This window comes from Babylonia areolata, chromosome 34, assembly GCF_041734735.1.
Source record: "Babylonia areolata isolate BAREFJ2019XMU chromosome 34, ASM4173473v1, whole genome shotgun sequence".
Taxonomy (NCBI): Eukaryota; Metazoa; Mollusca; class Gastropoda; order Neogastropoda; family Buccinidae; genus Babylonia; species Babylonia areolata.
Window position 1 is genome coordinate 8,289,650 of NC_134909.1, and position 25,909 is coordinate 8,315,558.

The 25,909-nt window shown below is 46.0% G+C and overlaps 2 protein-coding genes across 3 annotated transcripts in view; both read left to right on the forward strand.

Annotated features, from left to right (window-relative positions):
- LOC143277491 (uncharacterized) overlaps positions 1-25,909 on the forward strand; it is a 534,532-nt gene that overhangs the window by 386,379 nt on the left and 122,244 nt on the right. The gene's annotated exons all lie outside the window — the stretch shown is intronic.
- LOC143277489 (uncharacterized) overlaps positions 1-25,909 on the forward strand; it is a 111,907-nt gene that overhangs the window by 25,875 nt on the left and 60,123 nt on the right. Inside the window, exon 3 of the mRNA XM_076582340.1 lies at positions 24,199-24,519. Within this exon, the coding sequence (XP_076438455.1) occupies positions 24,199-24,519 (321 nt within the window). The remainder of the gene's footprint in view (positions 1-24,198; positions 24,520-25,909) is intronic.

Consider the following 25,909-nt stretch of genomic DNA (forward strand, 5'->3'; position numbering starts at 1 on the left):
GTATACACACATGTGAGCACAACAAAAACTCTTTCATTTAATAAATATTTATGTATCATGTATAAAGATTTTTTCTTGTTATCTCTCTCTCTCTCTCTCTCTCTCTCTCTCTCTCTCGTGTGTGTGTGTGTGTGTGTATGTGAGAGAGAGCGAGTTTGAAGAAATTCAATATCAAAGTTCAAGTTCACAAGACATGTCATAGTATTCCGATCTATATTGAATTGTATGATATGAATAATATTGATTAAACCCACACATGTTCTGATCCTGATTATAAAGATGATATCAAGTTGACAGGATCTGTTGTTCTGGATGGCTGTGTTTCAAAGGCGTGTGACACTGTGTTGTGTAGCCTGGTGTCGTGTTCGTAGTGCAGGCCCAGGGTAGTCTGCTGCTGATGCAGAAACTGAGCCAGTGGGGAGTTGTCAGACTGGTCAGTTTTGAGGGTGGATGGCTGGGCTTCATCAGTGGTTGCTGTCTGTGCCGTTGTTGTTTTTCTTCTTTCCCTTCTCTACCCCCTTCATGTGTTGTCAAACACATTGTTTAACAAGCATCGTCTGCTACAAGCATTACTGACACAGTCTCGGGGCAAACGACGCCCCATTTTACCATTTAATTTCATAGTTTTAAAGTTGATATGAAAATTGAGTAATCTGTCAAACTAATAACATGTAGAGCCAAGTACGAGTACTTCTAAACGTCGAATGAAGTGAAAAGGACTTAATTTTGAAAAAAGTCAGGACTGGAAATTTTTGTTTCATCAAGGGTATTAACTCTCATGGTTTATTATTTTTAACTGTGAATTCCGACAGATTTTTTTGATATTTTTATGTCAGTTTGGGCATAATCCAGTAAGTGATGAGGCGTTCACAAATCTTTCTCTGAATAAATATTTAACGGTCTCCTTCTCCAACTTTCTATCACATGTTATCGTGCATTGTTGATTGAATATTGGATTGAATGGGCAGGTCAGCTACTTGAAACAAAATGTCGCCCTTCGAGCTTGCGAGCACGCGCTTTGAATATGTATAAATATGTGTACGCAATTGATTTTTGCCCATGACCTTCAGGGCTTAGCCAGTAGATCTGTAAAGTCCACTTGTAGTATTGATTTTAGTATTTTCTGAAAAAGACCACTTGGGTGAATGAACACAGTGAAAGCTCTGTACACTGAGAGTATAACACAAGCTTTTTATGTATTGAGTATAATTTCAAAATGTAATGTTTAAGATGAGAAAGATCAGTTCAAAGCAAATTAACTCCTGTAGCATTAATTACAGATTAATTTCCCCATTTTACTGTCTGCACCAAAGACATGCACCAGAAATATAATTTCCATGCTTACCAAAAGAAGTTCCTGTTTGAACAAAAAATGATAAAAATGACTGCTCTTGTTGTTGTGTCAGAATATCAGATCAAAGTGCCAAGTTTAGAGAATAAAAAAAGATATAAATATAACAGTAAATTCAGTTTCCATATAATTTGGCTTCTTTTAAAAAAAATTTTGTGCCCATCCCAGAGGTGCAATATTGTTTTAAACAAGATGACTGGAAGGAACTGGATTTTTCCTATTTTTATGCCAAATTTGGTGTCAACTGACAAAGTATTTGCTGAGAAAATGGCAATGTTAAAGTTCACAACAGACACACAGACACACACACACACATACACACACACACAACCAAACACCGGGTTAAAACATAGACTCACTTTGTTTACACAAGTGAGTCAAAAAAACAGATGGGTTTAATGTTTACTGTGATCTGGACACCTTGGGGATAAAGGTGTCCAAGGAGGGGGACTGGACGGTCTCAGCAGGGAGGGCTTTCCAGTCATGGAGGGTTCTGGGGGGGAAAGGAGTAGCTTCTGTCATCTGTGCGGCATGTGATCTGCTGGTACTGGTTTGTGTGGTATGTTCTGTTGCTTGCAGTCAGGGGTTTAAGGCTGTCACACCTTACGCATACCAGGCCGCTCTGTATCTTGTACAGCATGGCAAGTCGGCTGGTGCGGCGGTGTTGTTGAAGGGAGGTCCACTGGAGTTGACCCAGCATATCAGCAACACTGGATGTGTTTCTGTGCCGGTTCAGGACAAAGTGGGCTGCTCTTCGCTGGGTTTTCTCCAGCTTGTTGGTCAGCTTTTCGGTGTGTGAGTCCCAAACGGTGCAGGCGTACTCCTTTATGGGCCTAACTATGGCCTTACAGGTCAGGTCAGGTCATTGGATCTGCTACTGGTAACCTGTAATCCAGTACAACCTGTTCAGGGTCGGGTTGCCGGCGACTAAACTGGCACTCCCACCGCTCCCTTCCGGGACTGGTGAGGCGGGTGGCTAGACACCCTTATGGAGATCCATAAAAGGGCGTTGGCTCAGGAGAGCCACCGATGGCCATCTAGCTCCACTGTGCTGTGTGCATGCCACATGCAGTTGGCCCCCAGGGTGTGTCTACCCATGCATGCGAAGTCTGGATCCGGCAGAATCTGCGGAAGAAACCTATCGGTTCAACGGAGAGGAAGGCAGTTACAGCAACGCACTGTGGAGTGCAGAGAGCAAGATGAGACACCGAAAGGATATCTTGGTCATCCACTGCATCCGTGCTCATCCTCCAGTTGTCTCGACTTAGTCTTGCCACTGGAAATTGGTGGACCCGGACGAGAGAGTGAGGTCGACGTTGCGCAACTCCTCTTCACTTTAAACAAACTCATTGCGCAAGTCATCAGTCAACCAAAATGACCTTTCATTCTTCATCATTTCATCACCCCCAAGTCCTGTGGCGACAGGCGAGCGACGAAACGACAGGTGTGGGTACACTGGCAGTCGCAGCCGCAGACCTGCACGCAGGCGGCTCAGGCCATAGGGTCGTTCTTCGTCGACAGGAGCAGCGATGGAGCTCGGCAGCCGTCTGAGCATCTGAGCAGCCCTCTTTAGGAATGCACTGCTCACCTCCCTGGCATGAGGAAGGGGCTAGAAAAGGTGCCCTAAAAATTGCCTGCTCCATATCACCCTGGCCAGCATACCGCGGCTGGCGGGGACCCTACATCAGCGGTCGAAACAACAAGAAAGAAAAGAAAAAAACAAGGATCGTTCCTCTCACCATTGGTGCTTGGAACATAAGGACTCTCCTGGACAGAGATAACGTGGACAGACCCCAAAGGAGAACGGCACTAGTTGCATCCGAACTCGCCAGATACAACATTGACATCGCAGCCTTGAGTGAGACTCGGCTTGCAGGCGAAGGTGAGCTCTGTGAACAGGGATCTGGCTACACCTTCTTCTGGAGTGGACGAGGAAGCGAAGAGCGACGTGAGGCTGGCATTGGTTTTGCAGTAAAAACAGCACTTGTCAGCAAGCTAGCTGGAATCCCAAAGGGAGTCAACGATAGGCTTTTGACCATGAAACTCCCACTGGCATCTGGCCAGAAGCACCTCACCATTGTCAGTGCCTACGCCCCAACCATTACCAACCCGGATGAAGTGAAGGTGAAGTTCTACGAGGACCTTCACTCTGTCATTGCTGCTATCCCTAAAGCAGACAAGCTCATCATTCTTGGGGACTTCAATGCTAGAGTTGGCTCTGACTACATCTCCTGGGATGGAGTGATTGGAAAGCACGGTGTGGGCCACTGCAACCCAAATGGATTGTTTTTGCTTCAGACCTGTGCGGAGCACGAACTGCTGATAACCAACACAGTTTTCTGCCTCCCTACCCGTAACAGGACGTCATGGATGCACCCTCGCTCAAAGCATTGGCATCTCATTGATTATGTCATCGTCAGGAAGAGGGATAGGCAAGATGTACGTGTAACAAAGACCATGTGCGGCGCCGAGTGTTGGACAGACCATCGCCTTGTAGTCTCGAAGTTGAATATTCGAATCCAGCCCAAGAGACGCCCCCAAGGCCAGAAGGCTCCAAAACGGCTCAACATCGCTAAGCTGAAAAACATCACCATCAAACAGTCCTTTGTGGAGCTGCTGGAAGATCGTCTGGAATCCGCCTCTCTGGACAACCAGAATGTTGAGTCTGACTTGAGGACCCTGCGTGAGCTGATCTATAGTACAGCTTCAGAGACCCTGGGACCCATGACCAGAAAGCACAAAGACTGGTTTGATGAAAACTGTGATGAAATCAAGCAGCTTCTGGATGAGAAACGCAGTCTGCATCAAGCCTACCTGAGCAACCCAAAGTCCACATCAAAAAAGGATGCGTACGATGTCATCCGCAGGACTGTTCAGCAAAAGTTACGCCAGATGCAGGATAAGTGGCTGAGTGACAAAGCTGATGAGATCCAGGGATAAGCTGACAGGCACGATATGAAGAGGTTCTATGATGCCTTAAAAGAAGTCAACGGCCCCACATCCTCAGGATCATCCCCCCTCCTCAGTGCTGGGCTGAGCACTTCAACAGTGTCTTAAATCGCCCTTCCTCCATAAATGATGAAGCCATAGACCGTCTCCCACAAGTCCCCATCAACGAAGCACTGGACAATCCGCCAACACATCTTGAGACCCAGAAAGCAATCCGTCTGCTATCCAGTGGCAAAGCACCTGGCTCAGACTCCATACCAGCAGAGGTCTACAAGGATGAAGGCACTGTGCTGACTGAGAAGCTTCATCAGCTGTACTCACTCATGTGGAAAGAAGAGACGATCCCCCAGGATTTCAAAGATGCATCTATCATTCACTTGTACAAGCGAAAGGGGAACCGGCAAGCCTGTGATAACCATCGGGGCATTTCCTTGCTCTCCATCGCAGGCAAGATACTTGCCAGGATCCTACTAAACCGCCTCACAGCACACCTTGACCAAGGTCATTTGCCTGAGAGCCAATGTGGATTCCCGAAAGAGCGTGGAACCACCGACATGGTGTTTGCTGCAGGCAGCTGCAAGAGAAATGTCAGGAGCAAAATGCTGATCTGTTCTCCACCTATGTCGACCTCACTAAGGCCTTCGACACCGTGAGTAGAGAGGGACTGTGGAAGATCATGGCCAAGTATGGATGCCCTCGGAAATTTATTTCCTTGGTCAGCCAATTCCATGAAGGCATGCAGGCTCGAGTCCAGGACAATGGCGAAACATCTGCTCCTTTTGCTGTCACAAATGGTGTCAAGCAAGGCTGCGTCCTGGCTCCAACGCTGTTCAGCCTCATGTTCTCTGCAATGCTTACTGATGCCTTCAGAGATGGCGATGTTGGAATCGGCCTAAAGTACAGAACTGATGGCAAGTTGTTTAACCTCAGAAGGCTTCAAGCAAAAACGAAGGTCATGACAGACATCATCAGAGACTTTTTGTTTGCTGATGATTGTGCCCTCAACGCTGGATCTGAAGCTGACATGCAACTCAGCGTCGACAAGTTTGCCACTGCCAGCAGGAACTTCGGCCTTACCATCAGCATGAGGAAAACTGAAGTTCTCCATCAGCCAGCCCCAGGGAAACCCTACGTTGAGCCCAACATCACAGTCAACGGTCAGAGACTCAGTGCGGTGGAGCGGTTCACATACCTTGGCAGCACACTGTCACGAAATACGACCATCGATGATGAAGTGAACGTCAGGATTGCAAGAGTAAGCGCAACTTTTGGTAGAATCAATGCAAATGTCTGGAACAGAAGAGGCATTAGTCTTGAGACCAAGCTAAAGGTCTACAGAGCAGTAGTTCTCCCCACACTACTGTACGCCTGCAAAACTTGGACAGTGTACCAACGACATGCCAAGAAGCTGAACCACTTCCACACAACATGCCTCAGGAAGCTACTGAACATCAAGTGGCAAGACAGGACCCCAGACACAGAGGTGCTCGCAAAAGCCACCCTTCCCAGCATCTTCACCATCCTGATGCAGTCCCAGCTTCGCTGGGCTGGACACGTGGCGCGCATGCCCAAAAGGCTCTTCTATGGCGAGCTGCAACAAGGGAAGAGATCACACGGAGGTCAGAAGAAGCGCTTCAGAGATACTCTGAAAGTCTCTCTGAAAGCGTTTGATATCAACCCTGACTCCTGGGAGGAATCTGCAGTAGACCGTGACAAATGGCGCGCTGCTGTGCACAAAGGCGCCAAGTTGTGCGAGGCCAACAGGACTGCTGCAGCTGTTCAGAAGAGGCAGGCCAGAAAGTCATGGGCAAACAAGCTCCCTGACAATGGTATGCCTGTCTTTGTCTGCCCCAACTGTCAGCGAACATTTCGTGCGCAGATTGGACTATTCAGCCATCTGCGCATTCACAGATAGATTCATGAGCATCCTCCCCCTCACCCCACCACCACCCTCCCCCCATCCCCCAGCTGGATGACAACGATGGTCATCATCGATCTCGATGGACACACCACCACCAACTATGGCCTTGTACGCTAGCTCCTTTGTCTTGGTTGAGCACACCTTCAAGTTCCTTCTCAAGAAGCCCAGCATTCTGTTGGCCCTTGCACAAACATTGTCCACATGGACTCCCCAGGACAGGTTTGACTGTAGGGTGACCCCAAGGTACTTTGCTGAGGACACTCGTTCAAGGGTATGGCTGTGGAGGGTGTATTCCTGCCCATAATTGTTATTGTTCTTGCCGTTGTTCTTGTGCTTGTTCTTCTTGGTCCTGTGTTTCTTGTTGTTTTTGTTGATCATCATCTTCTTCTTCTCATTTTCAGTTTGAATCAACAGTATTGATGCAACTTTATGTTTTTGCAAGCCGAATTGCATGTGTCATGATAATTAGAAATATTCTCAACATTATTGTCAGTGTTTCCTGATGAAATGTTGCCAACAAAGACGGAAAATTCCTGTTATAGTTGATTTGCCCGCAGTTTTCGATTCCGCGGCAGTGCACGTTTGGTAAAAGCACCTTACATGTTGGAAGAGGTTGATGTCAATGTAGAAAAGGTGAACGATTATTGTGTTACGATCACACGGTCCACTTTAAGATATGTGGCTGTTGAAATTTCCAGAGTTCTAATAGTCGGCTATATGTGAGCATGAGTTACTGTTGAGATGAGATTTTTTTGATGCAGCGCATGTTGCGATCTCTACGCTTTTTTTATTTCTTTGTTGGAGAGCGACAGGAACTGTATTCATTTTTTGAAGATGAAGGTACCAGACAGCTGGAAACAAGCAGAAGTTAAACCATTTTTTTTTAAGGTAATAAGAATGAACCAAGTAAATACAGGCCAGTAAATCTTACATCTGTGGTATGTAAAACTTATGAAAGTATTATCAGAAGTAGGCTGAATAACCATTTTAATTAAGAATAATGTTTCGTCTTATTACCAATACCAGTATTGATTTACATCTGGAAGGTCTTGTGTTACACTATTATTAAATATTATTCAAGACTGGATGATTGTGATAAACAGCAACATATTTATCAACATTGTTTTCCAAGACCTTCAAAAGGTCTTTGATAAGGTTCCACATAAAAAGAATAATTGATACACAAAATGAATATTTTAACGTATCAAAGTGTAGAGTAATGCACAGGGGAAGAAAAAATCCAGAAAACAAATACCATTTGATAATAGAAGACACCACACAGGACATTGAAAAATGTCAAAGTGAGAAAGACCTTGGCATAATTTTTTATAATAAACTATCATTTGACATACATATACAGAATATAATAAATAAGCCAACCAGATGATAGGAATAATTAAGAGAACATTTACCTATTTAGATAAAGATATATCTCTTAGACTGTATAAAGCATTGGTTAGATCACGTGGAATATGGTAATATTGTGTGGCACCCATACCTCAAGAGACAATCTATAGAAAGGGTACAAACAAGAGCAACTAAGTTATTAAAAGAATGCAAATCTTTGAGCTATCAACAGAGACTTATATACTTAAATCTGCATTCATTAAAGGGTATAAGGCTCAGAGGGGATTTAATAGAAACATACAAAATGTTAAATTGCTATAATGAAGTCAATGTGAATAATATTTTTAGAATGACAGACTATGAGAGTACAAGAAATTCAATGATGAAAATTTGTAAAGAGCACTGTAATACTAACCTAAGGAAAAATTCATTAGCTAATAGAATTGCACAAATATGGAATGCACTACCAATTGAAACTAAACTTGTGCAAAATACTAATGTGTTAAAAAAACCCCTTGACATGAACATCAATTTAAAAGAAAAATTTATTGACTTTGATGAGTGATTTACAGTATGTGTAAAAGAAAATATATATATATCCCACAAAAGGAGACCAATATTGAAAGGGACATAAAAAAAAAGGTCGTGAGGCCTGGGCAGTCAGATGCCAGTCCCTACACTACTACTACTACTGCTACTACTATGAATGGCTATGGTATTTGGTGTCAGCCCGATACTCCCCTGTGTCGATACTCCCCCATGTCAATACTCCTCCGGCTTGATAGCCCCTCTCACAAAGATACAAAAACAGTCAAATACAGATGATGCTTTCTGCTTGATCAAAGATGTGTTGTGGAATGATGAATGTGTCCTCATGTGTCATCTTCATACCAGCCATCCGCCTTCAGAGTTGAGTGCGCCACTTGTGTGTTGGGGCCCGCTGTTGTGTGGGCTCACTGCCTTGTAGTTACACGGGCCGTGTTACACGGACTTACAATTTTTCACCACGACTCAGTGTATCTGTGAGGAAACGCTCTCACACTCTCATTCTCTCTCTCTCTCAACGATTCATAGACTGTAGGTGGCAGGAGTAGGAAAGCCATATTGAAACGAGCAAAAGATTTGAAATGTATCGAAATTATACCTCTACCAGCCGCCGTGGCAAAGTGGTTAGCGTCGCGGACTGACGGCTTGGAGGACGCAGGTTCAAATCCCAGCAGAGGTGGGTTTTTCGGCCCGTGGTCGGCTCCTACCCAGAGTTGAGTGTGCTGTGGGCTTAAATGGGGAGACTGGGACCACACAGTTGAGTGTCATCCACTTCAAGGATGCGTATTTGGGTGTGTTGCTCTAATTACCTGACCAACACTGCAAGTGTCTGTATCTCTTGGGCCTGGTTGATGCCGGGATGTCCTTATGACAGGAAGCGTAGAGTACAGCCTTGTTACACAGTCTCAAACCAAAATGGACCTCCATAGCAACATCGTCCTCCTCTTCCTCCTTCATCATCATCAATATAAACAAAACAGTCTCAAAGTCTGTGGCCTTTCATGCCCTGCTCTCATGGTGATTGCAGTTTCGATACCCCTCCACTTCTGTGCTTGAGGTGAGTCCTGTCAGTGTCTTCAGTGTCGGTAGATTCATGGGGGACTGCTGTTTGAGGGATGTGGTGGCAGTCTCCACACTGGGAGGGACGCTTACTCAGTCTGGCTCAGTGTCCTAAGTATGTTAAATCAGAACAGGCACCAGTGAACACCACCGAAGTGACTCAGTAGCAGTGCAGGGTCTCCCTTGGTGTGTGGCCTCCTGGCGACCTAACATCGATGGTTCCCTGCGGAACTGATGCTGGAACTGTGACGGACGAACCCAGGTGTGGTCATGTATGGGGGAATCTAAATGAGCGGCATAGGAGTAATGCCACTGAAATGGTGCAGATGATGGGGCAGCAGAAAAAAAGAAGAAAAAAAAGAAGAAATTATACCTCTGATCATATAGTGAAGCCATACCTTTTGTTTGTTTTTAATAGACACTTCAGACTTACATGGACCAGATTTACATTTGGAATTTCTGAAGTAAACACACACAGATATCGTTACAAAGCAACATGTCATTCTGAACTGTTGTGCCCATTGTGCAAAGGATTTAGAGAGGATAAAGTTCACTTTGTTTTAAAATGTCCCATGTTGACTGACGTACAAATCCAATTTATTCCCCCCAAATATTATATATATCCATTCTTGTTTCAGCTATGTTTATTAATGGCATCTAACGATGAAAACATCATACATACTTTCGCTATGTATTTTTATAAAGCACTGCAATTAATAGAGACACTTATTTCTTAGATTCACTGATAGTTTGTTGTGAAAGACATTGCGTTGTTTATATTACCAATTGCAATGACACATATAAAACTGTTATTACCCCCTATTCATATGGGGCTATGGCCTAAATTGAATAAACCCTCTCTCTCTCTCTCTCTTTCCATCTCTCATTTCCTGTTTCTCTGTCTTTCCCCCTCTCTACCACTCTCTCACTCTCATTCTCTCACTCTTCCCTTTGTCAGTTTCTCTCTCTCTCTTTCTCTCTCTCTCTCTCTCTCTCTCTCTCTCTCTCTCTCTCGTATGTGCTTAGATATGAGTGCGTGGATTAGTGTGTGTGTGTGTTGGCGTGTGCGCACGCACAACTTGTTAGTGTGTGTTTATGAAAGCATGTATTAGTTTTAGTGTGTGTGTGTGTGTGTGTTTTGTTTGTTCTGTAGTTTTAACATCTTTTCACAGCAAGTGATTTTAAATGAGGGTAGGGAAATAAATTGTGGGAGGAAAAAGAAATTACTGTGTACGCATGCGAGTATGCGAAAGTGTGTGTGTATGCGTGTGATTTTATTCTGTGTTTTTATTTCAGAAATCATAATTTACCTGTCTGTCAAGTCTAAATTGTGGTAGAGATGTAGGGGGATGGTAAATATGGACCATTTTTCCTTCTTTGGGCCATATAAATAACTCTTGGGGGTGTATGTGCTTGAAACGGCACTATATCCACATCTTTCATCACACAGTTAATTTCTTTATGTCCACAGAAAGAAATTAGAATGGGCTTTTCTGTAAACTACATTAAAATTGGACTAGTGCCATAATAGCTTGTCACGTGATCAAACAGTTGCGGTATACTGAAAATGCTTAAATGCCAGCAACCTGATTACTGGATGAAGAATTTCTTTATCAGTGTAAGGTAACTGCTGGCATAATTAGGCATTATGTTAGAATAGATTCGTATTATGGTATGCATATACATCATATACCACCTGGATGGATCCGTGTTCGACCTTTGTCGTCTCACCGCTCGAACCAAGACCTTGGAGAAACTCATCCTTGAAGCTCTCTGTACGGATGACTGTACCCTCATGGCACGCAAGGAAAACCACCTGCAGGTCATTGTCAACCACTTTGCAGAAGCATCTAAGCTGATGGGACTGACAATCAATCTTGGAAAACCAGAGGTCCTGGTCCAAACCGCCCCAAACACAGCTAAGCCCCAGTCAGCCATTACCATTGATGGAGACAGAAAATAAGCAAATTCTGCTCCAAGAAAATATTTAAACAAACTAGTCAAATGGACAGAGATGTGGTAAATTAAGTTTAACAATGATAAATGTAAAGTTCTTTATGTTGCTATAAAAATATAAAGATAACCCCAAACACAATTAATGAGTTATCATATCAGCTTTGAGGATCCAGAACAAACTGAGTTAGAAAAGGATTCGGGAATTTTAGTTGATAAAAATCTAACTTTTGCACAGCACATTAATGCTACAGTAAAAAATGCAGTCAGAATAGCAGGCATGATAACTCATTTTATCCAGTTTAAAAATAAAGATGTCATTTTGCCATTATTTAGATCATTAGTAAGACCAATCCTGGAATATGGTAATGTGGTATGGTCCCCCTCCCTTAGGAAACATATTGACTTGATAGAAAATGTACAGAGAAGATTTACCAAGCAAATAAAAGTAATAGGCCTCCTTCGGTCATGGCTGACCATGGATAGAGTATATCCGACCTAATGTCTGATTGGGCTGTCTGGACCAAGCAGCATCGCCTGTGACTGTAGAGACCGATGCAAGAGAGACAGTCTCTGTCGCAGCGGTCACATGTGTAACAGTTTGTCCTCACCATTCCGTAGCTGATTCTTGCGAGTGCTTCTCCAGCTGTTGCGGTCATCTGCAAGGTCCTCCCAGGACTCTGTTGATCTCAAGCACCTTCATGTCACGTTTGCAAACGTCTTTGTATCTCAGCTGTGGGCGGCCGATGCTTCTCTGCCCCGTGGCGAGCTCTCCATAAAGGATGTCTTTTCAGTTTTGGGATGTGACCATCTTCCATGCGGCGAACATGGCCCAGCCAGCGCAGCCGACGCTGTCTCAGCATGGTATACATGGTTGGGAGGCCAGTGCAAATAAGGACTTCGGTGTTTGTCACCTTGTCTTGCCAGGAGATGCCGAGTATGCGCTGTAGGCTTCTCAGGTGGAAGGTATTGATCCTTTTCTCCTGACGAGCATGTGTGGTCCACGCCTCACTGCCATACAGCAAGGTGCTGAGGACGCAGGTGTTGTATACAGCCATCTTTGTCCTCGTGGTCAGCTTGGGATTTGTCCACACTCTTTGTTTGAGGCGGGCTAGTGTTGTGGCTGCCTTCCCAATCCTCTTGTTGATCTCAGTGTCAAGGGAGACATTGTCAGTAATGGTGGACCCAAGGTAAGTGAATTGATGGATGGCTTCAAGCTCGTAGTCATCAATGGTGATGGCTGGTGGAGATGGCATGTCTTGGCCTAGGACATTTGTCTTCTTGAGACTGATGGTCAGACCGAAATCTTTGCAGGCCTGGGAGAAGTAGTCCATTAGTGACTGCAAGTCCCGCTGGGTGTGGGTCACAGCTGTGGCATCGTCGGCAAAGAGCATGTCTCTGATGAGGGCTTCGTGGACTTTTGTCCATGCTCTGAGGCGGGCAAGATTGAAGAACCTGCCATCAGATCTGGTCCGCAGGTAGATCCCTTCTTGCGCTGTGCTGAACGCATGCCTCAGGAGAAGAGCAAAGAAGATTCCAGATAGGGTGAGGGTGAGGATGCAGCCTTGTTTGACAGCGCTGCGTACATCAAAGAGCTTGGAGAGGTTGCCATTAAACTGCACCATCCCTTACATGTTGGAGTGGAAGGACTCAATCAGGCTGTGCAGTTTGGGGGGGCAGCCGATCTTTGAAGAGCCCTGAAAAGGCCGTCTCTGCTGACTAGGTCAAAGGCCTTGGTGAGGTCAATGAATGTGACATACAGGGGCATCATCTGCTCTCTGCACTTCTCCTGGATTTGGCGAAGGGAGAAGATCATGTCCACCGTGGATCTCTCTGCTCAGAAACCGCACTGTGATTCCGGGTAAACGCGTTCAGCCAGTTTCTGCAGGCGGATTAGACGGACCCGAGGGAGGACTTTGCCTATAATGATGAGAAGCGAGATGCCTCTGTAGTTGTTGCAGTTGCTCCTTTCGCCCTTGTTTTTGTACAGGATGATGATCTTGGCGTCCCTCATGTCCTGCGGTATAGCTCCCTCATTCCAGCACTGACAGAGGACTGTGTGCAGAGGATGTAGAAGAGTAGTCTTGCAGTGTTTAATGAGGTCAGGGGGAATTCCGTCGCTGCCAGGTGCCTTGCCTGATGTCAGGCTGTTAATGGCCTTGCTGAGTTTGTCCTCAGTTGGCTCTGTGTCAAGTTCTTCCATGACCGGCATGCACTTGATGGCATCGAGGGCTGAGTTGGACACCTTGTTTTCTTTGGAGTAGAGGTCGGAGTAGTGTTGTGCCCATCTCTCCATCTGCTGGCTGGGATTGTTGATTACTTCCCCAGTGGAGGATTTGAGGGGGGGCAAGTGTTGCTCTGTGTTGGTCCCAGTGCCTTCTTGATGCCATCATACATCCGTCAGATGTTGCCTCTTTCAGCAGCATTCTGTATCTCTTCACTGAGCTCTGTCCAGTACTCATTTGCACATCACCTGGCATTAAGCTGAACCTTACTCCTGGCGGCCCTGAGGATTTGCAGGTTCCTCTCACTGGATGACCGTTTGTACTCGGTGAGTGCAGCGCGCTTGGTCTCACTAATGGGAGTCATCTCTGATGATTTGGCCTCAGACCAGTCGTGGGACTTCGCGGTTTTCTTCCCAAAGGTGGCCATAGCAATGCGGTGCATGGTGTTTTGTAGCGTTTCCCATCTTTCTGTGGCAGAGTCTCTGGGCTGCAATGCATCGAATTCTCTCTCAAAGGCCTCTGAGAACTGTTCTACAAGGTCTGGCTGAGACATCTTGCTGATGTCAGTGTGAGAGTTTCCTTGTTTCTTTGAGCAGTGGAACTTCTTTGGTTGCAGTCTGATCTTGCAGCATACCAGAGAGTGATCCGTGTTGCAGTATGCGCTGTGGTAAGAGTGAGTGTGGAGAAGGTTTTTGATGGCAGCTCGTCTTACTAGGATCAGATCCAGTTGGTGCCAATGTTTTGAGCGCGGGTGCCTCCAGGAGACTTTGTGTTGGGGCTTCGTCCTAAAGAAGGAGTTCATGGCAGGCACAAAAGTCAAGTAGTCACTGTCCGTTCTCCTTCATTTTCCCCACCCCAAAGGAACGAGACAGGAGGGCCACGAATCGTTGTCTGCACCCACTCTGGCATTGAAGTTGCCCAGGAGAACAAGTTGTTCTGTCCTGGGGATGTTCCTTATGGTTGATGCGAGATTTTCGTAGAACTCATCCTTGGCGTCTGGAGAGGCCGACAGAGTTGGAGCATATATGCTGACAAGAGTGACATAGCCTTCGGAGGTGTTGAGGCAGAGAGTCAATAGTCGTTCTGAACCGCCTCTGCCTGGTTCGATCATGTTCAGCAGGCTGTTCCTGACTGCAAAGCCTACTCCATACTCTCTTGGGGCATCAGAGCTCTTTCCTTGCCAGAAGGTGTAGTCCCTCTCCTTTAGTGTTCCTGAGTCAGCCAGCCGTGTTTCCTGCAGAGTGGCAATGTCCAGATTTAGTCTCTTTAGCTCGCTGTTTATGACAGCCGTCTTTCTGGTGTCACTGATGTCTTGCAGATCTTGGGAGAGCCCAGGCATCATTGCTGGACATTACAACAGGCCAGTTTCATTGTTGATCCGTTTCTTGAAGTTTTCTTTTTGCCTGGTGTGGAAATTAACGACCTGCTTGTCGGATATTCTCCTAATCTTCATACACCCATAGAAGAAGGCAGGTGGGACACCACCTAACTGGCTGGGGGCTGCCCAGCTTGGGCGGGCAGTAGCTGTCCAGTGGGACGCGAAGGTCCCTCCCACTGTCAAAAGCAACCCCAGGCATCAGCTCTACGCCAATTGAGCGCTTACTTATAACCGGTAACTGTTGCTTCACGTGTTGTTCCGACGCTAGAGCTAGTAGCGAAGCTGGAGTGTCCTCTCCAGGTTGTAGGTGGAAGGTGTTTGTGGATGGATGGACGGATATAAGACTGGGCATTGTAATATGGAAGACAGGCTGTTGCCCATGCAGCTTGTCCCCCCTCTCCACCTCGCTGACAGATCCAAAGGAACAGCAAGGCTGTTACGTTTTGGTGCCAACGCGGCCGCAGGAGCTGCCGGAAAGTGACAAAGTTTGCCATCCAACCGCCTTAGGGGCCCCGCACCGGATTTTCTGTCAGGGTTTACTCCCTAAGCTAGGTGGCCGCAGGTAGCTCTCCAGAGCTGGTGCCCTTTGATGGGTCATTTATTTCCACCAGGGTGTCTAGCCACCCTCCTCACCATCCTCCTGAGAGGTAGTACTGGGATCCAGGTTACCAGTAGCAGATATATGTATTTGACCTGACCTAATAGGGATGGGTATTATGTCCAACAAAGAGAGACAAAGTAATTTGAAACTCCCAAGCCTTGAATATCACAGGTTAAGGGTGATATGATTGAGACATATAAAATTTTACATGGACATTATGATAACATATAAGAGCACAACAGAAAATCTTTTCACTCTAATTCTAAAGGACGGTACTCATACCAGGGAACACTCACTAAAACTAATGAAGACATTCACCAAATAAAACCTTTTTTCACACACTTTAACCTACAGGGTTGTTATCTTGTGGAATAATCTGCCCAGTGGCATTGTCACTGTAGGAACACTTAACAGTTTCAAGAATTTATTAGATAAACGCTGGAAGGATTTTGTCTTTATGGCTTCCAAATAAATTTATGTGTAGGACGCCAGTCATAACATTAGTAATTGCACACTTTTATGAACAGTTATAAAGAATAAAAAGATAAAAAAGAAAAAAAGTCCTAATAATCAGGATGTGATGTTCTGTATGCTAATTTATGAGGGAAAAGGATGATTCCAGCTGTCCCGCCAAGAGAAGAGTTTGTTGGCCACAGTGGAATTGATTACAATAATCTGTTCCAATAATGGTTACTGCTTCCTCAGTATGCATGTTTTTCTGATCACGTTACTGAATTTATTCAGAAACTGGCTCCACACAATACACTCTACTTCAGGTGTTTTTTGCTTCTTTTTAGTTAATGCATTGCTTTTGAGTAATGAGTTGTGTAAACAACGGATTGAATTACACTTCTTCTTTTGTTGCAAAGAAACATGCGCTCTCTCTCTCTTTCTTTCACATTAGTAACTATAATAAAACCAATTACTTATTTTCTCTCTCTCTCTCTCTCTCTCTCTGTGTGTGTGTGTGTGTGTGTGTGTGTGTGTGTGTATATAGCTATTTATTATTTTTCATTCCTGAATTTCTTTGTAGGTGATCAAATTATATTTTATACCATATTAAACACGAACTGCCATGCAGGATTAGGTTTAGGTTTCTTTGGTTTAAAAGAGATTGAAGAACCATGAATATAGCAGAAAATCCATGTATTGTGACTATCCAGTGTTGAGAAAAAAAACACATTTATTCACTTTCACATTAAACACCAAGGGACAAACACCCACAGATAGAAGTAGGGATAATAGAGAGATTGAAAGAGGACCTAGAATTCTACAGTGTGTATTGGCCCAGTGAAAATGCATATTTATCTGTAGAAAAGAAAAGGGCTTACAGAGAGAAGACTAGGCTGAGGATGCAAAGATGCCATGTGGAACAGATGGAATGAAGAGAAATATAAACACCAAAGCCTGTTCTTTAAGAGAAAAGGAGGTCACAAAACAAAAGAGTGCAGTCCAAAGAAAAAGAACAATGCCAACAGCCCCTGGTGAACTTTATCAGTTGTCCACCTCACCCAGTTCAACAAGAGCATGCATCCTCCCGAAACCTGGAGGGGGTCAGGCTGGTGTTCTCCTGACCCACTCCCGGGAGGGTCACTACCTTGTCGTGGTCGGGAGGCTTAGTGGCCAGTGATCGAGCGAGCTATGTCGGCGGGGGCATCAGTGCTTCTTGGGGTTTGGTGCTCTGGTCCCAGGTCTTAATTGACAGCCTACATAGCCATCGTAGCTGTTAGGGCTGAATAAGTGGTGGTTTTGTACTGATGCCCCTGATAGGGCTTCCCATGCCGAACAGGTCGTGAGTGAGGCCCAAACTAAACGTGACCCACTGTCCCTTTCGCTATTCTTTGTTCTTCTTTTTACCGCCTCTTTTCTGTCCTCAGCTCCCCATCAAGCCTTCTTTTCCACATTCTTTTTTTCTCTGCGGCCTTCTTTAGGCCCGCCGTGTTTGCCGTGCGGCGCGACCTGTGATGGAGGGGAATGAGATCCTGGGGATTGAGAGAGCACGCTGCTCTCAACACATCCCTTTGGCTCGGACCTCTCCTAAGACAGGCGGCACACATTGGCCCGTGTGTGTCAATCGGCTACCCCTTCGTGGGGCTGGGTCAAGACTGGCAGTTTAGTGGCTGACGAAGGTAACCCCCGTAGTGCTCGGCTCTCTGTCCCCGGGAGCTGGGCATGATCGGGGGGGAGCACGTTGGAGCTGGGCTGCTGGTTGTATATCCCTCCCGAAACCTGGAAGGGGTCAAGCTGGTGTTCCCTTGACCCTGGCCCCTAAGTTGGACCCCATGGTGGGTGGGTAAGGGAGGGATGAATTCACATTTTTCTTTCAACATGAATCCTAAACAAATACACCCCCCCAAACTCGGAAAAAGACGACGACAGGGAACGGACGACTCAGACTCTGAGTCGGAGGTCGTCGAGACCTCTGGTTTTTGGCCATCGTGGCTAGTGATGGAGGGCGCTGATGACGACAAGCCCTTGTCGGCTCTCAGCCCCTTCGCTGTCCAGAAGGGCTTTCAGTGTCTGGCAGGATCGCTCAGATCCATCAAGAGGCTGAGGAGCGGAGCGTTTTTAGTACAGACAGAATCCAAAAGACAGACACAGCTCCTTCTCAAGGCGACCACTTTCGTGGATAGGGCAGTGAAGATTTCCCCTCACAAAGGTCTCAACTGCTCAAAGGGAGTCATCAGATGCCCGGAGTTGAAAGGTGTGTCTGAGGCCGAGATCAAGAGCGAACTGTCCTCTCAGGGAGTGACCGATGTGTACAGGGTGACGGTGAGGAAGGGGTCGGACAGAGTCCCGACCAACACTTTCTTCCTCACCTTCTGCTGCCCGGATGTCCCCAAGGACATTCGGGTCGGATACCTGCTAGTTAATGTCAGCCTGTACGTACCGTCCCCTCTGAGATGCTTTAAGTGTCAGAAATTCGGACACGTGAGAGACAGATGTAAGGAGGAAGAGGCGTGTGGCACCTGTTCGAAGGCGGCGCACCAGGGCGATTGCGTCAGTGCAGCCCTGTGTGCGAACTGCGGAGGTGGCCACCCGTCCTCATCGAAGGACTGCCCCACCTGGAAGAAAGAAAAACAAATTCAGAAAGTCAAGACAGAACAGAAAATTTCCTTCTTTGAGGCAAGGAAACAGGTGGAGGCCGCGTCGCCTAGGACGTCATATGCCTCTGTCGTCAGATCCGGGACGGTGGACGTCGCAGTCCAGACGAGGTCCACAGGAACGCAGATGGACGACTTAACCGCCTCGTCGGAACCGTTGGCCTTGGGTGGAGGCGCTGTGTCCACCCCTTCCCATCCTGCGCGGCAGTCCTCAGGGGCTGCTGGGCGGGAGAGAAAAGCCTCGGGCGGAGGCACGTTGTCCGCCTCCCGCCCCACCCCACCCCCCGGCACCCCTCGCCCCGCCTCTCGTCTGCCTGGCCCTCGGGCTGGCGGAAGTGGCTGGAAGCCCCCCGCACCTCCAAAACTCAAGGAGGGGAGGGCTGCGGCCACGGCGGGATCGGGAGGGGCCGAGGTGGTGGATATTCCGACCCGGTCGGAACCCGAAAAATTTATGTCAAAGAACAAATATTCCATCCTGGCGGACCTTGAGCCACCGCAAGTGGAGGAGCAGGGGGGTAGCGATGGAATAGGCTGCTGCTTTATTTTTTTTAAAAAAAACCTTTTTAATGGCAGTGATCCACTGGAATATCCGGGGATTCTATGCCAACTTCCAGGAACTCCAGCTGCTTTGTCGTGCTTTGAAACCTTCAGTGCTGGCACTGCAGGAGACTCTGCAAAGAGATGGCAAGGTTTTATCTCTCTCTGGTTTTAACTCCGTTTTTAAACCCGCTCAACCGAAGCAAGAGGGGTTGACGGGAGGTGTCGCTCTTTTTATTCGAAAGTCCCTTTTATACAGTACAGTTCTTTTAAGCACCCCTTTACAGGCGGTGGCAGTCAGAGTCACGCTCGAGAAAACCATCACTGTCTGCTCTCTCTACCTTCCCCCTTCCGTCCGTGTTCTGAGGCAGGACCTCATGAACCTGGTCGACCAGCTCCCACGTCCGTTTTTACTGTTGGGCGACTTCAACGGACACTCCCCGCTCTGGGGAAGTGAGATGACATCAGCCCGAGGTCTTCTCTTAGAAAACCTTCTCTCTGACATGGACTTGTGCTGTCTTAACGACAAGTCTCCCACTTACCTGCATCTGTCCTCTGGAAAGCTCTCGTGTTTAGATCTGTCGGTCTGCGATCCATCGTTGGTCCTGGACTACGAGTGGAAAGTGCACGACGATCTGCACGGGAGTGACCACTTTCCTGTCGTCCTCCGCCCCACAGATGGAGAAGGTGACTCTCTGCCTGACCACCTGTACTACGACAAAGCAGACTGGAGTTTTTTTACCACCAAGATAAGAGCGGAGCTGCAGGAAGAAACAGTATTGAAAAGCAAGGACCCTGCTGACGCTCTGACTCGGATCGTTTTAGATTGCGCCAAAGCAGCAGTCCCATCGTCTACCTCCAAGCCTCAGGTCCCTAGAACGCCCTGGTTCAACGCGGAATGTCGGGAGGCCCGCAAGTCTCGGAAGAGAGCGCAGCGACGCGTCTTTCGGAGACCGGAGTCCGATAGCGTTCGAACCCATCAACAGCTGAGGGCGAAAGCCAGGTATGTTTTTAAAAAGAGCCAGAGGAAGTCTTGGAGAGATTTCTGCTCTTCCTTAACCTCCAACACACCCAAGAAGAAAGTGTGGAGGGTTTTAAAAAGAATTAAGGGCAAAAACGCATGCCCGACCTTCCACCATCTTAAACTTTCAGACGCTCTGGTCACAGAGAAGAAAGCAGTTGCCAATTTGCTTGCCTCCACAATAGAACAGAACTCGAGATCTGCTAACAAATCTGCTCGCTTTCTTAAAACCAAAAACCTGTCAGAAAAAACACCATGTAACTTCTTTTCCGACAACACAGAGAATTACAACCTTCCTTTCACAATGAACGAACTTAAATCTGCCCTTCAGACCTGTACGGATTCCTGTCCAGGAATGGACGAAGTCCATTATAAACTCCTAAAGCACCTTCCCCAAACCTGTCTGGACACCCTGCTTAAAGTTTATAACCACATCTGGGTCACAGGTTTCTTTCCACCCTCCTGGCGGAAAGCCCTCATAATCCCACTGCCGAAACCGGGAAAAGACCCCTCGAACCCCTCCAACTACCGCCCAATTGCACTGACCAGCTGCGTCTGCAAACTGATGGAGAAGATGGTCAACGGTAGACTGATGTGGAAACTAGAGACCGACGGCCTTCTGGCGAAGGAACAATGCGGTTTCCGCAAGCATCGCTCTACCGTTGACCATCTGGTTCGTCTGGAAACCACGATAAGAAATGCTTTCGTCAACAAACAACATGTGGTGGCCATATTTTTTTACCTGGAGAAAGCTTACGATACCACGTGGAAATTTGGTATTCTTTCCGACTTGCACAAGCTCGTCTTCCGAGGACACCTGCCTCAGTTTATCCACAATTTTTTACAAGACAGACAATTCCAGGTGAGAGTCGGCACCACCCTGTCCGACATTCACGAGCAGGAGCTGGGTGTCCCGCAAGGGAGCATCCTGTCGCCGGCTCTGTTCAGCATCAAAATTAATGACATCGTTCAATCCGTTCAGAAAGGATCGGACAGCTCGCTGTTCGTGGATGATTTTGCTTTATATGCAACCGGCAGCACGTACGCCAGCATCCAGTGACGGCTTCAGCTCTGCGTCAACAAAATCCAGTGTTGGGCAGAGGAGAATGGCTTCACATTTTCGTCCTCCAAAACTGAATGCATCCACTTTCATAATTTTCGCCAATTCTATCAGGACCCTGAAATCCGTCTGGGAACATCCACCATCCCGGCGGTCAAGGAAGCCAGATTTCTAGGGGTCGTCTTCGATCAGAAGCTGAATTTTCTCAGCCACATTAAACAGCTGAAAATATCTTGCCTAAAAGCCCTGAACATCATCCGAGTTGTGGCACACACGAACTGGGGTGCTGATAAGAGGACTCTCTTGCACCTCTACAGAGCCCTGGTCCGGTCCAAACTGGATTATGGAAGTGTTGTATACGGCTCGGCCAGACCGTCCTACCTGAAACTGTTGGACCCTGTACACCACCAAGGGCTCCGTCTCAGCTTGGGTGCTTTCCGCACCACCCCTGTGCACAGCCTGTACGCAGAGGCGGGGGAACCGCCTCTTTCCAACCGCAGACTGAAGCTGACCCTGAACTATTATTTGAAATTGTTTTCGGAACCTACAAACCCTGCTTACGATGCTGTATTCAACAACCCTTTCGATAAGAAATTTACAGACAACCCAAACTGCATACCTCCTCTTGGACTCCGCATTCAGCCGCACTTGGAAAATGCCGATCTGGATGTCGGTGGCATCTCAGATTTCTCTAAGTTCCCTGACAGCCCCCCGTGGACCTTTACAACACCTGAGGTCCGATTCGATCTGGCCTCGTACCGTAAGGACACCACCAGTTCTCTGGCCTACAGAACCTACTTTTCGGAACTGTGCCACAAATTCCCCACCTTTCAAGGCATCTTCACTGACGGTTCCAAGTCAGAGGACGGAGTCGCCGCATCTGCGTTCTGTCCCGCCTTTCCTGACCAGCCCTCAACGGAACACATCCTGTCTGACAGCTCGGTATACACCGCGGAACTGACCGCACTGGTCCTGGGGTTAAAAATGGTTCTTTCTTCCAAACAGAAGAGATTCATGATCTTTTCCGACTCCTTATCAGCCCTGGAGGCGATCGCCTGCAGGAATATCACTCATCCCAAACTGCTGGAATTTTATGAAACTTTTACTCTCGCAACGAAGAAAGGATACGAGGTTGTGTTGGCCTGGGTTCCCGGACATGTTGGCATTCGTGGTAACGAAAGGGCGGACCTGCTGGCCAGGAACGCTGTAAAGAAAGAATTGTCCAGATCCTTGGTACCCTATACAGACATGAAGCGGAAGGTCAATACTTACGTTAAGGATCTTTGGCAAGAGAAGTGGAACACCCAGATGGACAACAAGCTCTTCCAGATCCGTCCGGACCTGGGGGAGACCCTCCCTTCGGGGGTGAAGAACAGAAAGGAGGAATCTGTGCTGTGCAGACTGCGTACGGGGCACACTTTTTTTACTCATTCTTACTTGTTGAAGGGGGAGGAGGCCCCTCGATGCGTTCCCTGTGACGAGCCTCTCACCGTGAAACACGTGCTCCTTGACTGTTGGGATCTGCATGACGTTAGACGCAGACATTACACGGCGGTTTCTTTGAAGACTTTGTTTCGTGATGTCCCTCCGTGGGCGCTGATGGACTTCTTAAAAGAAGTGAACCTTTTTAATCAGATTTGAAGGTTTTAAACTATGGAAGTTTTTTTTTAACTTTGGAGTGGAAAGTTTGAAGTGGTGACTCGTTTTAATTGGTTGTTTTTTTTAGCCTTGTAGTAGTAATTGACGCGGCGATAGCCTTGAGATGGCCTTAGTGGTCGGTGAGGCTCTAAGCACCATAATTTCATTTCAACAAGAGCATGCATGCAGTTTTGTAAACATTGACACACTCAACAGCTTTTCGCTTTACAAAACGCAGAAAAACTCATCAAAATTAAGCCAAACTTGCTGAGCTGTTGCTTTGAACGCTCATCAAGGCAGTCACCTTTTTCAATGAAGTAAGCGTATGCAAATGAGTGGCTGGACAGTTGATAATGCATATACCCCTAAACTGCAGAAATATAATCAGTGGTCAGAAGTGAAAGGCTTAAGGAAGTGTTATACATAACAGTGTATACAATGCAATGTACAATATGTCCAGTTTGTTTTGTGTTTTGGGGTGTTTAAAAAAAATTGTTTTTCAAAATTTTTGTCTTGTACATAATGTAAAAATTAAACTAGGAAATATAATGCTAACGTTTACCATGATGTCGCTAAATGGGGAAACATGAATGCGTACGTTTACAATGCATAAATATATTTGTTTGCTGTTGTAGTAATTTCAAAGGTAGTATAAAGTTGCCCCAAGCTTTTTTTCATTCAGAGCACGAAAATGCGATGTTTGTTCAATCACACATAATGTAAAATAAAATTTTAAAAAGTGGACACGAAAAATTTATGCATTTTCAAATCATTCACTTGAATAACAGAACCACTTTCCACCCCCCCCCCCCCCTCCTCCAAATTAGCATTTTCAGGTGTAAACAAGTGTCAGCTTTCTGATGGAAATAGGTTATGTTTTCAAGCACGGAAGTGTACTGGATACTTCATGAGTGTTTATGGGACACACGATGTTACAAGTGACTGTCAGATAGAATTGTGGCTCAAAATATAAAAAAGAAATTAGAGTAAACCATCTTTTATCAATTTATTTATTTATTCTTTTTATTGATTTTTTTTATATGAAAGTGACGTACAGTGATCACCATCATACACTCTTACGATGTTTTATTCAGGTAATCTTGAAGTAAAGAAACACACAATGCAAATATTGTCTGCATATGATATCAAACATTTGATTGCCATCATTGCTCATAATTGTGATAAAAATGCATCAGACACGCCTTAAAAACATATGTCTTGTCATGATATGTATGGTTAATTTTTCAAGCATTTTACATTCCATTTCATCCAGAATTGATTATTGGAGACTTTTTGACAAAAGAAATGTGGGATAGTTTGTTGATGAAAAATTATCAATATTGTCCCTGATGATGATTATTTGCTTAATCTGATCCTTCTATTATTATCATCATCATCATGGTGGTATGGCCTGCTCAGTCTGCTGGGATGCAATTTAAACAATGAATATTTAAGCATTTTTCTGTTATGATGTAAAGTAAATATATATATATATTCTCTGTTGACAGGTACACGTATTGCGAACTGTGCCTCTGGTTCTGTGGAGGTGGTGGCGGACACTGCAGACTTCTCTCTGACCTGTGTGGAGTACACCGGCACTGTACAGTGGAGATACACAGTATCCACTCAACCAGATAATTTTCTTGTTATCGGCAGCTGTGGGTCCTCCTGTCAGTTGGACAGAGATAGTTTGTCACTTTCCTTCTCTCTGACCCAGCTCTCTGCCACCTCCAGTCGTCTGGGCTTAAAGAGCACCATCACTTCAGCCAGTCTTCCTGGTGATTTCACTTACTTCTGTGCTGACTCCTCCTGCTCAGTCAGCATTGTGGGTAGGTCTGATCCTCTTTGTGTGTGTGTGTGTGTGTGTGTGTGTGAACACACTGTCTGTCTCCCACTGTCTCTCTGTGTGGGTGTGTGTTCAGCTGTCGGAGGTGAGTTTTTGTCGGTCTGTTTTTTTTCTTTTTCTCTGTCTTTGTGTCTGTCTCTGTTTCTTGATCTGTCCCTGTCTGTCTATTTCTCTGTCATTTTTCTCATTTAGTTTTGAGAAGTGTAGACCCAATTTAGTGTGAGGACTGGATGAAAAAAGAAGCATGCCAGTGCTTATTTGTTATCCTCAGAAGTAAGGAAGTTTGTCTTGTCTTGTCTTCTCTGTCTGTCTGTCTGTCTGTCTCTGTGCTCTCTGTCTCTGCTCTCTATCTCTTTGCCTTTGCCCTCTCCCTGTTTTGTCTGTCTCTCTTCCACATATTAACACTTATTCAGTTCTTGGCTATGGACAGTAGTGGGAAACAGACATTGTTGGGAGAGAGATGCTTCCTCTGATTGAGAAGTTGAAAGTTGTATTGATGGATTGGCCTTGAGCCACAATACAAAGGTGGTTTGTGGGAGCTAAGTCAAAATGGGAGGGGACAGGGGAAGTGGGTATCTCTGACTGTGACACTGGATTGGGATTGACCCACAGACATATTCCTGCCAGTACTGAAGCACATTGTTCCAGAGCATTGTCTTTTTCATTTCCACTTTGCATGAGTTTGATAATTTCAAAAAAGAGCTGGTAATAGTGCTTTGGTTTTCAAACCTTGCTGGAACTTTCTGTCTGCTTTGCCTGGACATGGCTGTCTGAGAAAGATAGGATTAAAAAAGAACATCAGGAGAGACAGATTAAAACTATAAATTGAAGCAAGAATTAAATACAAAGTTGCGTGTCTCTGCTATTCTGTTTTCCACTCCGCAGGACCTACATATCTTTCTGATCTTATCAGTGTTCATACCCCCACAAGAAATCTCTGCTCTTCCTCTGACTGTTACCTTTTGAAACTTCCTCGTGTCAACACAAGAACCTATGGTGAATGTTCTTTCTTCTATGCTGCTCCTCACATCTGGAACAACCTTCCTCATCATATCCATGCATCTGATTCTGTTTCTGCTTTTCGCTCATCACTAAAAACTCATCTTTTAAAAGCCTATCTATAAGCACTCTCAGCTTCCTTGTTCTCCAACACCTCCCATGTCAGCTCACTTTGGATGTATGGAGAGTGGGAAAGGGAGAGTGTGTGGAGGAAGTGGGGGGTTGAGGAAGAGTGGTCATGAATGATTTGTAACTTGTAATATTTTTCTTTCATGTAAAGCGCCCTGAGCTCTTAGAGAGAAAGGGTGCTATGTAAATGTACATTATTGTTGTTGTTATTATTATTATAATGACTGCTTCATATAAATTTTGCT